We start from the raw sequence: 18696 nt of genomic DNA, 5'->3' as shown, positions 1-18696 counted from the left end.
TTCTCAGGTGATTGCTTGCACAGGTGCTTTAACTTTTGCATGATGTGGCCTCCTAGCACAACGCCTCATTAGAGCAATGGCATTCTGCCTGTCAGCATTCCTAATCAGGAACTGTTGAAGATTATGAATCAAAGTAATATTTCACACAAAAATACTTTCCTTATACTTGATACAGTGGAATCTCATTTACAGTCAAACCTCGTTAATACGTAGTCGGTCGGGAACGACGTTTAGGTACGTATTAAACAATGTACGAATTAACCGCCAATCATTTGTCAATCAAAAGAACTATCTCAAACACGCACACTCAGACAGGCTTTATGTGCGGGTAGCAGTGGCGCACCGACGGGGGGGGGATTCGGGGGTTGTAACTCCCCCAAGGGCGACTTAACCCCCCTTTTGTTTAACCCCTTTTCTTTCCTTACGCATTAGAGTACTGCAACTTAGATGTAAGACACGCAATCGTCTGCACACTCACAAAAAGCGCATTTTTTGACAATTTCCAGTGAAGAAATCGAAATTAGTGCTGTTTAGATGGTATTGGTAAACTGTCAACCCCCCCCCCCCCCCCCTGGCAGAGATCCTGGGTGCACTACTGACGGGTAGGCAGCAAAAAATCGATAATCTTCACTTCACGAAAGTCATATCATTCAACGTATTATCCAACTAAATTGTATTATCAGGGGAAAAAAAAAAAACGTATTACGCAGAATTGTATCAATGAGGTTCCACTGTATTCATTATAAGCACATATTTACTGCATGCTGATATTAGAGAAAAGAAAATATTTACGTCATTATATCCCATTATTTGTTACATATGTGTTCTTTATGAGGTTTGACTGACTTTTTTAATATCCTGAATTCAGATTACAAGAATAGCAAAACTTCATGGCCCAAATAGTGATGATTGCACCTATACACTGTTCTTTTCTGAAGAACTAGGCCCCTAAAATTCATTCACAACATTGCATTTACATTTAAATGTACTGCTCGCACCTCTGATATACAGTCGCCGACCGATAATTTGGACTAGATGGTGATCACCAATCAACCCGAATAATTGGGAGTCTGAAATACTGAACTTGCCAGAAAATAAGTGACGTTATTAGACAAGTCGCAAGAAGTGTGCCATATTCTCAGATCATCACTTTCAAGGATACCTTCAACTTTGTGCGACTAGTGCAAGATGCATCGGCATCTACGAGCAATGGCATCATTGGTCTTGTTATAGTAACAAATGTTGTCTACCGTCGGATGTGTCTGGTGCTAATCATGCGAAATATTGCAAAAGTGATGAAGAATAGAGCCCAATTTTGTCAATGCGTTGTTGCACACATACTACATGCTTGCCTTTGTCCTGGTCGGTCCGTGGCCACATTTTTGTAGTGATGCCATTTCTTATGCTATTCTTTATCACACTTTGTCAGTCAGTGGTCAGAATGCTTTGTCCATGTTAACAGGATCAGCCGGTTGTAAATGGCAGACGATAAGAGTGACATAGAATCAAGCGGAAAGCATCGCTACAAAATCGAGGCCTGTATCTCAATCATTGTCATGCTGTTACAACAGGGAGACAAAAGTACAGTTAATGCATCCACCGAATCTTCATCCTCTGGCAACACAACAAAAGTTGACAGCACTGTAATAGCCGATGGATCATGTATTTCTTTGCAGCTGTCACTGTCCGGCATTTTCCTCGCGCAGACATCTAGGGTGGAGTTGGCGCCACTTGAAACTGCTCGAAGGATTTGACCGGAACTGTGTTGCGTAGCAACACGTAAACGTCCAGTGTTCACGTTAACGAAACTTGCATGACAAATCCCTCATGTAGCCTTCACGACTCAAGTGTTCAGGCTTGGCATGTCCGGCGGTTTGGTTGCGGTTGGCGTCAATTGCCGGCGATGTATTTAAACCAAAATATCACTTTTTCTGCTCAATTAGGTGGCCAAATGAGCATGCAGTCGTGCAGTTGAAGTCCGAATTTTTGCTCAGTGCACTGAAAAGTTTTTCAAATTTCAGTCAGTGCAGCTATTTGAATACAGTGAACGACTGATGCCCGATTTTTCAGTTACACCACATAATTCGGATGCCTTCACGGCACCCTGTAGAGTAGTCAATCTAAGATCATCCGAAATTTTGGATGCAAAAAATGTTCGCCGTCCAATTTCCCAGACTTTTTGCCTTGACTGCAAGTCCAAAACGGCAATAATCGAAACTACCACCTCTACCATTTTGATTATCTCGCCGCCTCAAAACGGCGTTCTCGCATGCAGATCCGCTAGCAGCCATAGCCACCACCGCAGCAAGACTAGGCCTAGCAACTTCGACGTTCGCTACCAAGCTTCTCGCTGTTCGGTGCTGTGTATTTTATTAAAACAATTCGCTGCTATTAGAAATAGCGCCGACTCCGCCTTTGTAATCTTCGCCAATGGCTTCGAAGCTCGGAAAGCACGACGTGTTGCATAATGCCGGTTCTCGAAAGTCAGCTTCACCTCAACACAACATTGTTAAGCGGTGAAGCATACAGAAAGTATTGCAGTGAAGCATACCAAGAGTGGGAAGGGGCACTTTTCACAGGACACAGTATGTATTCCTTAATTATACACGTGTGCAACCGCAGTTGTCACAGTACAAGCTCCGATACGCCTAATAAGTGTACTGGCAGGCTTTCAGAGCTATTTCAGACTTGCCGGTGGCGATTTGAGCCCTTGGGGGCAGTAAAAGGGAAGCATTCATATTTTTCAGATCGATTTTGCCCGATTTTTCTGACGTTTTCACGGCCCCTAGAGAGTCAAATTGAATGTTGACTGTAATCAAGCATGTCCAATTATCGGTCGGTGACTGTAGTTGCACACCAAATGAGATATCGCACGCCACAACCAATCCTAGAAAAAAATTGCCACAAAGTGGGTGCAAAGGATGAGGCTCACATCGGCAATGAGATCGGCCAGACTAGGGTTGCAGAGCAGGAGCCACCTGCGGGGAGTAATGCCATTGGTCTTGTTCAGGAAACGCTCGGGGTACATCTCGTAGAAGTCCTTGAACCTGCAGATGCCAGCAACAAGGGATGCATTTCTTAACATTGCTTTCAATGCTTTTCCATCCCTTTCACCCTTCGTTATTGGCGAGCATAATGCTGAGCCCCAACTATTACTTGTGTGAGTCATTTCGTGCAAAAGATGATGAAAAGTGAATGAGATTGAAGGAAATGGAAATAATACATGATACAGTCCCAGGCGTGTGTTTCGGCCGATGCTCCTCACTGCAGGCATGCAGGAACACTCACTAGGGCAGTGTTCCAATACTTGCCGTAGACAGCTAAGTAGATAGCTAAGTGGAAAGCAGCCATCTTAAGTCTCGAACCAATTTTGACAAAGCTGGAAAAAATTTGGAGCCTCATGAAGACAGCATCTAACTCAAAAACAATGCAGGCTACTTTGCTGTCAAAACAAGATGGCAGCTGAGCAGACTGCTTGGAAACTCGAAGGGAAAGTCGCCTGCACACAAGACAATGCAGTAAAGCTTTCTTATGTGTTTAATGCAGTCTATGATGCATTTTCATAGGTTTGCACACCAAGAAAGCTACAATACAGCAATAATATGCACTTCACTTAGCCTTATCTAGTTGACGTGACATGACATGAGTGTCAGATCTATGCCAGATGCGTCCACATAATGCTGGGCAGAATTGGAGTGTACACTAAAGCCAGAGGGGACAGATTATCTTTATGCCGGCACCTCCTCTCCTAGTATACTGCTGCACGCCAGTGCGGTCACCCACACACATTCACACCATGCCTTCACACATTCACACACCATGCCTTAACACATTCACACCAGCTGCAAGGTTAGCCAGCATCCCAAATGGAGTCATTCAAACGGATTTCATCACGAAAGCATAAACACAAGGCTTGTGTGTCATTATTCTGCGCCCTGAACTACAACATGCATGACACTGTGCATGACACAGATCAGTGGCAGCAGTAGCTAGCAGCGAGTCTCGGATGTTTTGTGCAGTACAGATCGCAGAAAACATTGGCAGTGGAAGTGAAATATTTTGTTTGCAAATTTACACACAAAAAAAAGCACCATGCAAAGTTTGTAAAGCCAATATAGTGGACATTCATCAGAGGATCACCAGTCAAATAAAAATTTTAAGAATATGCTCCATAAAAGACAGTGTTTCATCCCCAAAAATGAATAGAATTAAACTATAGATGGTCAGAACACATTGCAGAAATGTATCTGAGCAGCCCCATAAAACATTACTGAGCATTGTAATTGGGCAACAAATGTACCGTATTTACTCAATTGTAACGCGAGGGGTGACTTTTTGTTGCGTCCAGCAAAAAAAAAAAAAAAAATTAAGAAAACCGCTGAAGTACCGCGAGACCACCGGATGCATGAAAAAGTCGCAGTTTCGCCCGAAAGGCAAAGCATTAATTGTGATAGCAAATTAGTAGAGAGCTATACGGAGTAAGGATAGCAGTTTCATCGGCTGCATAAACTTGGATACATTCGCTTACTACCTGAATTAACAAGCATGGTGTCAGCGCGCACAAGCAAACATGAATATATCACACTCGACCACAGCCAACCACTGTCAAAACGCTGGAGTGAGCAAGCGCAGCAACAGCAGCGAGCGAAGGTTCGTGCGGTCTATCGCTTCAACGGAAACTGAGCGGCGAAAGCACAGCGCATACAAAGGTCAAAGCCGTGTGCAGATCGCTTTCAAGATACGGTGTGCGCCTCAGCCCGCAGCCGCGCAACGTACAAGTACGCAGAGTAGAAGCAGCACCCCCTTTCACCCGCGCTGCCTTCCTGCTTTCCTCCTTTCACGTGGGTGATTGAGTCCCCAGTTCCTCTTGCGCCCGGTCACGAGATATGCATTTGGTGCCGCAGCTAAATGCTGCCTCCCCTCCCTCCCATTCCCCAACGGCCTTTCACGCGATGGAGACGTCGCTTTTGCTCTCCGCGGTGCTTTTGCTCTCCGTGAAAGTGCACGTCCCTCGCGTGCTTTCACTCGCACATTTCGCTCATTGATTAGAAGTGGGTGCATCATTGCACTTTTTAGACAACTTGAATTTCAGTATTCGATTGTAACACGAGGATCGACTTCGGGTAGCAAAAATCTGGGAAAAAAACTTGCGTTACAATCGAGTAAATACGGTACTTGAAATCACTGCCTGGCAGCAGTGTTCTACAATAAGAATGGTGTCCCTGACAGTTGCAGCTGGCAGTTTCAAGTCGTCATGTGCAAGTGGAATTAAGTGTCCGTGCTGTGCACTGTGTGCTGCCTTGTCGACAAGGCAGCACACATTACAGATTGTTGCATTTCTGCTGCAGTATTCAATGAATTGGAAAATAATAATGCACTGCATCTCGAATTGTGGTTTTGCATGTCATTCTTTGCATAACAGTGAATATATTATAGTGCATACAGCCAAACTCACTTATAACGATACCGGTTTTAACAATATATCGGACATAACGAGCATACATACAATGCACCATCCAACTTCTGTATGTGTTCTTTGTTGAAATAAACCACTTACTACACTGCTTTCACGCAACGTTGTGGGTTATAATTAAATCTGGCTAATATGTGTACACACTGAAAGAAAAAAATAATGCAAAATTATCGTTAAAAAAAAAAGGGAAGCCGCAGCTCCCACCGCAAACCTTCACCACACTCGCCTTTGTGCCGCTCAACCTGCTCGGCTCGCTTTTACAGAGTCGCCAGCCTTGCATTCCTCTCCCGTAAACCTTTCACCCCTCGGACATTGGTGCAGTCAACTTGTGTATCGGAGGGGTGGGAGGGATATGGAAGAGGCGTGCGAGAGGCTCGTGATGCGTAGGGCGATGCAATGAAAGAATGCCGTGCGGTATGTGGCATGCAGGTGGAGGCTCGCATATTTTTTTTTTCTCGTGGATTTTGCGTCTTCTTTTTCGCGCAAACACAAAGCGGCCAGAATTAATTGTTATAGCCAGTAGTGTGGCATGGGAACATTGTAGTAAGCGGCCTATTTTACCATGTAACACACACAAAAGCTGATGGGGCTCTCATTGTTGTCTGAGTATTGTTAAAACAGGTAACGCTATAAGTGGGTTTCATATGTATTTTTTTAAAATTGATATGTTTCTCTGTTTGCCCTTGTGCTTTTTTGTACAACCCGGTTATGACAATGAGATTTTCTTGACATTTGATATTGTGATAAGAGGGTTAAGAATGTGTATTACATTAGTTGCATAGTGTCCACTGATTACTAATAAAAGTTGCTCAGAAGTAGCGTGATGTCAGGCATAGTTCTGGCTTGTCCTTTTTTTTTTTTTGTGCAAGAGTTTGCTGTCGAACCGTAGTTTGTGGCACATATACTCACAGGTCCTTCTTGAGAATCTCGGAGTGGATCCTTGCCACGCCGTTGATCTTGTGCGAGCACACAATGGCCAGGTGAGCCATGTTGATGCGCTTCTCGCCCTCTTCCTCGACCAGCGACATACGCCGCATCCGATCGTGGTCCCCGGGGTATTTCTGGCTCACCTCCTGGAACACATATTGGCCGGCATATGATAGACCCAGTTTATAATGACAGAACAGTACACCAGACACAAGGGTATGCAACTGTCATAACGTAGGCATAAGCATGCATTATCTGGTCAAGTAAATCATGCACAGTCGAAATTTGCTATAACAAAGTCGCATCGGACATGAAAATGCCTTCATTATATCCGATATTTGTTATAAGCATATATTTGTAACAGTCGACTTCCGCTAATTCAGCCCTGTTGAGACCGACGAAGTTGTCGAATTATCCGGCGGGTTAAATTAAGCAAGATGCAGAAAAAACACCAAAACACACGACTCATTCAATTGGCAGTATATGACCAGCTCTGACACTCCTGAATCAAGTGCATGCCCACTATCCATGCGTCTAAAGCAGAAAACTAGAGTAGAAATTACACTGAAGCTGCTGAACAAAGTAGAAATCAAACGCGCACCTGATTTCTTAGCAAGAGGGCAAGCTTCTAATATGTGTTGCACATTGGCGGCCGGTTTTCTTAAGTCAGCTTTGCCGCATGGTTTTTTAAGTCATATTGGAAAGATTTTAACTGCGCTAGAAATAGGAACAAAGGAGCAAAGGAGGACGAGAAAGTGGGTTGAGCAAATGAGTGGGTTCGACTGTACTAGTTCTCTTTCCTATACAAATAGTTATTCTGCAATATTCAAGTTCAAAACTTTGAATATTTGCTCACCCCTGTATATAGGGTATAATATAATATATGGTATTATATAAAAATGGAAAATTAAAACTCGGAGCCTTCGCTATTATAATTTATTTCAAATTCTTTAGCTACGCAGAAGCAAGGCAGTGAGGCGGGAATGTTCAAAATAGGCCCATTTTGCATGTCATCCTTAAAACTGTTACACAGACTGGTGCCCACTGGGGGGGGGGGGGGGTATTGTGTCAATGACCCTGTCTAATGCTCATGTCCGACAAAAAAAATTTACTGACGATTACGATACTCCTTAATGTGAAATTTTAGCGCAGCTCTATGAATGTTTTCATTTCGAGATATATTAAGGCATCACACCGATCACTGCACCAACTGGCAAAGCCGCTATGCACGGTGGTATACTATATAGACCGGCAACACACCTGCTGCTTCCCGGTAACTGCAGCTTATGCAACCGTAATCTTTACTGGGAAACGCTTGCAGCGAACGCTATGCGAGGAGGTGAGCTTTCTGGTTTTTTTTCTTTCCCCCGCTGGGCAAGCGCCGCCGCTGCCACGAATGCCTAGATGGCACGCACTCCTCTGGCGCCATCTCGTAGCGATTGTCACCAGTCTTGTGCGGCCACTATGCTTTTCTTCTCACGCTGCACTCCGCGTTCGCTTTCATCTCTTGCTGTGCTCGTTTGCTCAGTTATGACGAGGGAGAACGCCGACGCAGACGCTCGCCGTAGGAACAGGCGCTTAAGAGCTGCGCTCTAAAAAGCAAATTAAATTATGGCCCTAAGCACACCCCAAGCCTGCACAGTGGCCTATTAGGGAAGCTGGAGTTGATGGCCTCAGATTAAGAACACCCAGGGTTATTTTAATGTGCACTAAAAACACAGTGCATGAGCGTCGTTGCAATCCACCCCATCAAAACGCAGCCATCGTAGCTCGGAATTGAACCCAGAACCTTAGCAGAAGAACCCACTGTGGCAGTCCTTGCCCGATTCTGTTCATGGTATAAATGCTCCCTGGCCAAGTGGTATCCACCATGGCCTGTTGAAGGAAGACACACAATCACCAAGACACACAATCACCAATTGATTGAAATTCACGATTTAATGAAGCTTTCCGCTCCAAGTACAACCTCGTTACATTGAGGTTCAAATGTATGAGACTTACACCAAGGAAACGGGCGTTGATGTCGAAGATGATCTGCAGGTGGCGCGGAAGTATGTTCTGCAACATGGAGCATGGCCAGCGCTCCAAGGCCTCTGGCAGCACTGTGTGGTTTGTGTAGGCACACGTTTTAGTCGTCAGTTCGAAAGCCTAGAAAAAGGCAGAAAAAACATGAACAAGTGAAAAATCCGATGCGTAAGAATACAGATTGTTTGCACTCTGTGTGAAATTTAATTAAGCCAAATCTCAGTAAATGAAAACAGATTTGATTTCAACATAGTCTTGCTGCTTTTCAATGCACTTTTTTTCTGCCAGTGTGCAGAACTCCAAATTTTGACTGCCAGGGTTTTTTAACCCTCTCTCAACCACTGACGAATATTATCACTGCATCTTCTACCAATGTAGCCAACAAAGAGTATGGTCGTCATGAGGAAATATACAGTAGTGAAGAAAAAGATGTGACATTGCAGCTTGCAGTGAAAAATGCATTAGATATGTTTCTGTGCTATCAATTGCTGTTTTTTTTTTTTCTTCGACATTGTCAAGGAAGGAGACAGATCGATATTAACGGTGCCATAAAGCTCTGCTTGGCACTTTGTTAATTTTATGGTGCTCACTGCTCACTATATTTCAGAGTTTGTGTGCAGGGGGACATCTGCGTGTTTTCCCCGCGTTGAAGCGAGAGGCATGCTAGCCCGAAGGCACGCTTCGTCTCCAGCGCTTTGACAGTTCGTTTCCGCGGTCAACGAGCGCGATGTGTTCACGTTTGCTTGTGCGTGCGTGACACCGTGCTTGTTAATTTATTTAGTAAGCGAATGTTTGCAACTTTATACGGCCGATAAAACTGCAATCCTTACTTCGTATAGCGATCTACTAATTTGCTATCGCATTCGATGCATCGCCTTTCGGGCGAAACTGCGACTTTTTTTATTCATTGCACTTCAGTGCATCGGGAGGAAATCTGTTTTTACAAATGACAGAAAGTTGTATTTCTGCTTCAAAGCATGAGGTGCGCGGTACTGTAAAGGACTTTTTTTTTTCCTCACGGAAAACGGGTGCGCGTTACAATCGAGGGCGCGTGAGAATCGAGTAAATACGGTAGTTGTGCTAGCCGTAGAGGCATCGTCAAACGTTCAAGCCGGGCGGAACTTTGGCATCGATAAGAAAAACGTCTCGTCATTGGAGGGGGCCACGGGAGATCCTTTTTTGTGTGCGCCGCAACGAGGATGGCATTTACCCAGGAACATTGATCGTGCGCTCCTTCAAAAAGTGCAGCATCTCTAACGCGCTTGATGGTACTGAATATAGTGCACTGTATGCACTGTATGTAGTGCTGATGTCAGCAGTAAGGAAGATAGCGACGAGGATAGCAGCGAAGATGACACAGAATGAGCTCGGCATGTTCAAATTTAATCAATGCTGTTTCATTTTGCGAATGCTGTCTTCGCTTTTTCGTTCGGCCTACATTCGAGACAAGTTTTTTTTTTCCGGATTCGAACTTTTGGATAGTCGGCTTAGAATCGGAGTCTGCCTAGATTCGAGTAAATACGGTATATCGAAGAGATTATCTGATTACTTGCCCACAAGAACTTTCCCTGAACATCTTGCAAGCTTATGCAGCCAGACATACTTGCTCATTTTAGAAACAGACAAACAAATGCGTTTGTATTTGTTTCTCTTTTGTGCATGCCCGTGTACGCCTAAATTTTTCTAATCCCTACGCTCTAGTTCAACTTTTTGTCGTAGGAGATTTGTTATCACACTCAGTTTCGACAAGTTACCTTGTCGAAACTGAGGCCCTCGATGTCGATGAAGATGCGCATGAGCTCCGGAATGGCAAGCGCTGGGTGCGTGTCGTTGAGTTGGATGGCCACCTTGTCCGGGAACTGATCCAGGTGGGTGCGCACCGCATCTGTCTGGCCAAACTTGGAAGATTTGTAACGGCGAATGATGTCCTGCAGCGTCGCGGCGACCATGAAGTACTCCTGCTTCAGACGAAGCTCCTTGCCCTCGAACACCTGGGGCAGAAGGTCAAGGCGAGAGGTTCACCAGTTGAAATGCAACACAATATGGCTTCATTGAACTCTTTGAGCGAAAATCAAACCACGGCAGACTTTAATGCCCCAAAGCAAGTGACAGGTTAGGAGAGGTGTTGTAGTGGGGAGGCCCGGATGAATTTTGACTGGTTTATATTAGTTGATCAGACAGCTGTCGAACCGGTAATCCTGCCACAAGGACTTAATTCCTTGAGAGCACGCCAAAAAATTGATTATGTTACCTTTTAATGCGAGCAGTGCAATATGTGCGCCAAGTTCAGCGTGGCTTTGGATGAGAAAAAGGAGGCTATTGAAGTCGCCAAAGCCTAATGTGGTTGTCTCAGGGTGCCAGACACCACTGAAACACATGCATGCACACTACTGACCATGATACCGAAAGCAAAGTCCATGCAACTGTCAATTGGACAAGAAGTTTGAGCAGGTTCCAAGACAAGCGCACCGTTGGATGGACCTATTCAGCCGCCTCCAGTGACACGATCACTGTCATGACCTACAACCACCACACCAGGCTGACCAGCATGCTCTAATTTCCGATGCAGCATAACCACCACCTCTGCTTTCGGTGACATGAATACGTAGTCTTATTTTTCACATCTGTAAGCCTTGCTGTGCCTGAAGTGCATATTGAAAAGGTCGCATACATGCCACAATTAATTATTTGTTGGGCTCTTAAGGATAAGTTAAAGTTCGTATGGTAATTATGGAGTCGGCAGCTACTCAAAAATGACAAAATATCGGGACAAAAAATTTCCTTGTCAGTATTCCTTAAGGAGGAAGCTTTGCCTCAGGGGATCTTATGTAAACACATGGGAACAAGAAAATTGTATTGCTCGGCATGTACTTCACCGAAATTGATTAGGTTTGTTGAATATAAAAAGATAAACACAGAGTGCTCAATGCTGCTATTGGAAATGCGCCGTGCAGCAATAAAAAGAAGAGAAGAGGAAAAAAGAAGGCGGGGTTTGTCATGTGAACCCGGTGTGGTTGCTCGACTTCGGTATGGGAGAAAGCGTGGAAGGAATGTCGCTTGCGGATGCTACTCGAGGCAGAGAGACAGCATCTCTGTTGGCAGTTGCGCTCTGTTCCTGGCAATATGCTAATAGGGCATTTAATTTATTTTATCTCCTCCAATAATAAACTGATTTGAATTATTTCTGTAAAACGATTCCCAGACAGCACAATGGGGCCTGGTGGGAGGACTTTTAGATATACACGAGCCGCCGCAGCGGATCATGTTTTTTTTTTCTTTTTTTGTTTTTCCCTCCCCCAGAATTTTGCATTCCTTTTCCTATTGGTGCAGACACCCGGTGTCCTGACCCAATTGTTATAACCAATAATGTGGCATGGGAGAACTATAGTAGGTGGTTTATTTTCAAGGAACACAGACAAAATTTCACGGTGCCGCGGTATTGTTAAACATCTAAGTCAGGATAGGTTGTGGCATGTCCTATCTGATTTGGTGTGCAACTACAGTCACCGACCAACATGCATGATTCCAGTCACCGTTCGATTTTTCTGAATCCCCAGGGGCCGTGAAAATGTCAGAAAAATCGGGCAGCCTGAAAAAATGAATGTTTGCCTTTTACTGCTCCTAAGGGCTCAAATCGCCACAGGTACGTCCAAAATAGCTCTGAAAGCCTGCCAGTACGCTTATTAGGTGTATCGGAGCTCGTACTGTGACAGGACATGGCGGTTGCCCGTGTGTATAAGGAATACATACAGTGTCCCGTGATAGTTGCCAATTCCCACTCTATATGCTTCACTGCATAACACTGCTCTAATGAGGCGAAGGTGACTTCCAGGAACCAGCATTATGCAACGCGCCTTGCTTTCCGAGCTTCGAAGCTATTGGCGAGGATTACAAAGGCGGAGTCGGCGCCATTGCTAACAGCGGCGAATAGTTTTCATGAAAAACACGGCACCGAGCAGCAAGAAGCATGGTAGTGAACGTCGAAGTAGCTATGCCTAGCGTTGCCAAGGTGGTGGCTATGGCTGCTAGCGGATCTGCGTGCAAGAGCGCCGGTTCGAGGTGGCGAGATAATCAAAACAGCGGCGATCGTGACTTAACTTAATGCCGTTTCAGACCTGCGGTGATGGCAAAAAGTTCGGAAAATCGGACGGCGAAGGATTTTTGCGCCTGAAATTTCAGACTTTCTTATACATTGACTCTGAGGGTATATGGCGGTGCCACAAAGGTGTCCGAATTATATTATGTCCGAAAAATCAGTTCTTGACTACTGTTAAAAACCGGTAATGTTAAAAGTAGGTTCAATTGCACTTCTTTTTCTCTTTAAAATATTTGAGATCTGTCCCACATTCTTTTTTTTCGTGCGACCCGGTCGTAAGAATAGAATTTTCTTGGCACTTCGATATTGTAATCAGTGGTTTTGACTGTATAGGGAAATCGCAGTTGGCCAAAATGTAAAGATTCTACTTCAAACTATGGCTGAAAACTACTTCGAACTTTGGTTAAGACACCACAAACAGGTCTCCCGTTGTCATAGCTGATTGGTTAGAAAAACCATATAGTATGTACGTGTAGAGAAGATAAAAAGGTACTCATTCCTGTTCGTATGCACTCTTTCTGGTGCCTGTCTTATTTGCATGTGGGTGTATGATATGCATGTGAGTGTCATGTGCTTGTTCGAGTAATGAATATGCGAGTGTCTACGTGCATGTGTGATTGTCATGAGCACGTGTGTGTCCATGTGCGAGTATGCATGAGCATCTGTGTTTATGTGGGCCTTGATTTGGTTTCATGCCTATCACCTATGGCTTCAAAGTGCCAACTCACCCAACAAGTTTCACTAAGACTCACATTGTCATTGGGGTAGAGCACCCTGGAGATGTTCTCTGCCAGGTTCCGGTCGAGGACGGCCTGAATGTAGTCACCGTTGTTGACTGCACAGATTCAGGTGCAGCACTTGTCTAAAGTGCTGCCACATCCAGATGTGCTATCAAGAACTGACAACACAAAGCACCCAGTGGCTCAAAGGCCAATGCAACTCACCATTCACAAACCCCTCTTTTAATAATAATTTCATGCTTGATGATACGAATCGTGCACTACCAAGAAAATTTTGACACCTTTTGTCCTGTCTTCATTTCCCTCGGAATAGAAAAAACAGCAATTAAGCTGCAACCACAACTATGCTGTGCCTGCATATCATGATAACAACTGCAATCTATATATGATTAGAGAAAAGGACTACAGAGATTCCTCCAGATCTTGCTAAGTCACATCTCAGTGCTAACCTCTAAAATTAGAGACTTGGAACTTTTAACAAAATTTACTTCCATGAATCTAATTTTGGTTATACATGTACTAATCGTAGCCTGGTACCGTGTTTTTACTCAGTACTTTGTGATTTGGGGCAAGAGAAAGAAGGTGCATTAACAATCCCAGTACTCATTAACTCTTCAAGGTAATTTGGAGGATAAGACTCATCAGTGGCAACCTACATTACAGATTACTGACAGATCTTCACGCAGATAACTCAAGTGTGTTGAGTTGTTCAGGCTAAGAGTGTGCACCCACCATAGGAACCACGGTCACTCCCATTATTACGAACCACAAAAAAGATAATCTGACATGATTGCCCACACAAGACACTTACAGAAGCGAAGGTTGAAGTTGATGGGCGACTTGCATGACCACAGTCGCATGGTGTTGACAACGTTGTTGCGGAACCCAGGAATGGGGTTGTCGTAGGGCATGGCAAACACAACCTGGAAATTCACATGTAATAATAAACATAATTAAACTTGTGAATTTCATGGTTTCATGCTAAATGCCTCTAATAAGAGCAAGGTGCATGAAAGACGACATGGTGTAGCACTTTGCCAATAAGGATTTTATCACAGTAAAACATTGATTTGCTCCCAGTTCATTTTTTCCTGCTTTAGACATTCAAGTATGATGGCCTTATTGCATTAAAACATTAAATTACTTGTTCTTGTTTACTTTTTCAGTATCTGTAGTTAGGTCCCTCCATTTTCACCATATGTCCTACTTTTTCTACAATGTCTCTTCTACTCTAACTTCCCTCTCAACTATCTCTACACTCTTACCCAGTATCTCTCCCATGGCCGCGGGCCAATTCAGGTGACCACTGTAAAGCGAGATAGCTACAATGCCTGTGGGCCTTCCTTTGCTTCTCCATTTTGTCCTTCTAAATACAATAAACTACTACTACTTAAAAGCTTAAAGGACACTAAAACACACTAAAAAGGAGCACAGCCACACCTCAATATAACAAATAGATTTAAACGTTAACGGACATAACAAAGTAGATACCAATTTTTCTCACAGATATCAGCCAGTAACAAATATATGCTTATGACTACTATAGCATAAAATGAAAGTATTTTCGTGCAAGATACAACTTCATTATAACAAGACTCAACAGTAATAGGTTAATCTACGTTGATAAGTTATGCTTGTGTAACAGCAAATGCGCCACTCTTCAGCGTCTACAGCTACCAGAAATTTCCTGCTGCCGAAATGCCGAGTCGTTGCTTGCCCATTGTGCCGTTGGAGCTCTTCAGATACCGTGAAAGAAAAAAACAAGAGTGCACAACATTTTATTGCTAGCACCATCTACTGAGTGTGTGTCAACTTACACGCCCCACGCTTTTAACATGCACGTTGAGTTCGCAAGCTTTTGTTTTCTGGCGTCAATAGCAAAGATAAGCCCTGAGGAAGAAGAAGCAATAATTCTGGGACTGGTGGCAAGCACAGTTTTGGCTACGCATCAACAGTAGAAGAGGCATTTGCCGGAGGAGCAGACGACAACGGCGATGGTGTGTTCTGCCTCTCTACAGACTCGCATTCCGATTGGTATGCAGCAAATGATTCTGGCGGCAGCGGAGGCAAAAATCGGTCTGGAACCAATCGGTGCCGAATTGGATTCAGTGCTACTCTAGATGTAGAGTGTCCCAGTGCGAACGTGCCTTTACCATCAGAGGAGGCTTGGCAAACAAGAAAAGATGTAGAAAAGAAGGGCAGGCAGCGACTTACTAACAGTATTTCGCTCATGGTAAGGCTGATGTTTCTAGCATTCCAGAAGTGTTATTTGCCAAGCCAGCATTTGCTTAGCCAACTTAGCCGCTACAGTGTCCCTTTAAAAGCAATTTAGGTACAACGCGACCGTGAGAGTTGACAAAAGCCCTTGCGGGTCTAGGTGCAGAATGCGCAGTCACTGACCTGTGCGTCGACCCACTTGAAGCCCTTGTCGGTCTTCTCCACACGGCCGTAGAAGTTGACGGGAATCATGTATTCCGGGCGAGCCTTCTCCCACGGGTTGCCAAAGCGAAGCCAGTCATCTGGCACTTCAGTCTGCAAGACGGAGACCAGGCAACACACAACAGCAATGACTACAATGTAATAAGTGTATAGGGGGCTGCATGACTAGATTTGGTGCAGAAAGTAGAATCAAGGGGACAAACGAACATCCACTTCCAACTATACTCCCATTTCATACATAGCAGGCAACGCTATAGAGGCTAGAGATATGAAATATAAAAAATATGAAAGGACATAGGAAAATATAGCTACAGTGGAATCTCTGATATGATCTTCACGGGAACCAGAACATAAAGCGTATCAACCTAAAATCGCATCATATAACGTATTATCCAACCAAATTGTAGTATCGGGAAAAGAAAAAGAAACGTATTATGCAGAATCGTAACGAGATTCCACTGCATTTTTTGTGCAGATAACATGCCACTATCTCGCTTGTTTCATGTTCGCCTAACGGTGATGTGCAAGTGGCACATCACTCATGGGCATCTAATAAGGACATGACAGTTGTGCTCTTTGGCACTTTAGTTTTACTTTTCTGTCCGAAACTGGCCTAAATTCATTATGCTGCAAAATTTAGTGGCCCCTACTTTTCATTTCTGCAAACGGTTACGAGCACCTCGGATGATGCACTTCAAGTCTTGCATTGCGGTCAATCGTCAGGCTCTTTTGGCTGAAAAGTTAGTCTAATTTGCATAATTACTCGCCTAATTTACTACCTTAAGTAAACTTGAAATGTGCACCTCTGTGGTAAAAGCAATAAAGAGGTAATCCTTTAATTATCTCGTCTTCTGTACATCTCATCTTCATCACTCTGTACATACGCACACATAAACAAGAAAAGTGAAGTTGCTAGTCAGCACGTTTATGTGTCTTGCATCCTTTCGTCTACGTCTTTCATGCCACTTTACCATTCCTACTTTTGACAATGGACAGGTGATATCTGCGCCTAGGTTTTTATACTGCCAGCGTAGCATTCAAGCTCACATTACTCTGATCACCAAGACACCTACCTGCTCGCCATTGGTGATCTTCTGCGTGAAGATACCGTACTCGTAGCGGATGCCATATCCATAGGCTGCCAGGCCTAGCGTGGCCATGGAATCGAGGAAGCAGGCCGCCAGCCGACCCAGGCCGCCATTGCCCAGACCAGCATCCTCCTCGAGTTCCTCCAGTTCCTCAATGTCCAGACCCATCTGAGCAGGTCAACGTAGAAGGCCCAAAGTTGTGGTGAATACAGACGCGTGCGAGAAAAGTTGGCAATTTCGCCCAAAAGGCGAACCATTAACAGTGAAGTTTAGCATTGCACTTGAACTCCTCGGATGGTGTTCTAATTATATGCGGGTGCAACATGTTGACACAACGCAGCACACAAGGCATATCCTACTGGGAAAAATAACAGCACCATGACCGCTACCAGGCGTCTCACGAGTGACAAGGCTGACATGTAGAGCACTGCCACTAGCATTGCAGGCGTCACACCTCGATGATGCATGAGATCAGACCAACAGGAAACCATCAGTGTCCAGTGAAATATTAAATTACGTTAGCCTGACGTTTACTGCTCAGACCAGCTAGAGCATACACACAGCAGCTCAGATGGAATGCTAGTGTGATTATGACGTGCGTGTACACAACGCTCATTCCAGTAGCAGAAGACAGAATGCTGCCCTTGCTCGGCCAACAAGGCATTTGAGCGTAGCATTGACCGTGCATCCACTTGGTTAATCGTTTTCGCAGCCAAACAAACTACGCACCTCTAGAGGCCCTCTAACCTTCCAATACAGTTACATAACAAAAATACAATATACAAATATGGCAAACACAGCTAACTATATGAAGAGAGCAGTTATTGGTCAAATGGAAATCTTCCTACCATTTCAGGCTGTGCACATTTTTATAGCAAAGGTGTTAAGGACTAGGTTCCTGGACTTTGCATCCGTGTGCACCAGAAGTAGGCAACAATCTTGTGGGCTGATCCTGGTGATAGTGCAGAAAGGGTCGAAGTACAATGGCACATACCCCTGTGGACTACGGGTGATGGATATATATATATATATATATATATATATATATATATATATATACAAGGGTTGTGGATATATAATGGTTTATGCATAAAGTGTCTTAGCACAGGTGTCAAAGCGCATGATGGATGTGTCGCAATACTCGGCAGCAGCACTTCCCACCAAACATTGTGCCCCTTTGTCCCATGACGTAGAGATTGCGCTAGCGCTTTTATCAGCAGTTGCTCTTCGGACTCGCTAAGGGAGGGACGCGTGTCGTTGGCTCGGAGGAAGAAGAGCAGGAATTGAAGGAGCGTCAACGCGCACAGAACTGTGAATGTGCGCAAGAATGATGTGAAGCCACTAGTGCCAGCTTCACTGGAACTTCCCTTTTCACAGGGTGGAAGGGCTTTGGCATTTTTCAGTTACGTGTGCAGTAAAGACAATTGAACACTATCACCTATAATTGCTCCCTGGACCAGGACTCAAATTATAATACCCACCGCGTTAGCGCTAGCTTAGTTGCTATGGCATTGCACTATGTAGCTTGAGGTCGTGGGCTCTATTCCGGGCGATTCCGAGCTCTCACTACGTGTCTCATAATCGGATTGCTGTTTTTGGGCACAAGAGCTCAGAGTTTAAATTTTAGACCTATAACTACCAATACAAAATTAATACGAAGCAAAATTAGTGCATAGGCAAATAACAAATAAAATATAACAAAGCCGGTTATGTGGACTGATTGAACTTAACGTATCAAATCAAACATGATTAATGATAGATGCTGTAGTGCACACGTCTCCATGACTGTGAATCAATTTGTCTTTCAGATTCCTACCGCTGATGCCGCAGCCAATGCAGACATGCACTACTCTACACTGAGATGGAAGCACCAAAATGAATGCTCTGTTTTGCTAAGCTCCTGCATCA

At 44.3% G+C, this 18696-nt stretch overlaps 1 protein-coding gene across 1 annotated transcript in view; it reads right to left on the bottom strand.

The window, feature by feature from the left end:
• The window catches only part of LOC119457982 (glycogen phosphorylase), a 47435-nt gene that overhangs the window by 16499 nt on the left and 12240 nt on the right, over window positions 1-18696 (bottom strand). The window contains exons 3-10 of the mRNA XM_037719768.2: window positions 16774-16956; window positions 15662-15793; window positions 14073-14184; window positions 13274-13356; window positions 10180-10416; window positions 8402-8548; window positions 6383-6546; window positions 2933-3047 (exon numbers count right to left, since the gene is read on the bottom strand). Of these exons, the coding sequence (XP_037575696.1) occupies window positions 2933-3047; window positions 6383-6546; window positions 8402-8548; window positions 10180-10416; window positions 13274-13356; window positions 14073-14184; window positions 15662-15793; window positions 16774-16956 (1173 nt within the window). The remainder of the gene's footprint in view (window positions 1-2932; window positions 3048-6382; window positions 6547-8401; window positions 8549-10179; window positions 10417-13273; window positions 13357-14072; window positions 14185-15661; window positions 15794-16773; window positions 16957-18696) is intronic.

The sequence above is a fragment of the Dermacentor silvarum genome, chromosome 7, assembly GCF_013339745.2.
Source record: "Dermacentor silvarum isolate Dsil-2018 chromosome 7, BIME_Dsil_1.4, whole genome shotgun sequence".
NCBI classification, from domain to species: Eukaryota; Metazoa; Arthropoda; class Arachnida; order Ixodida; family Ixodidae; genus Dermacentor; species Dermacentor silvarum.
This window is presented reverse-complemented; position numbering and strand designations above follow the sequence as displayed.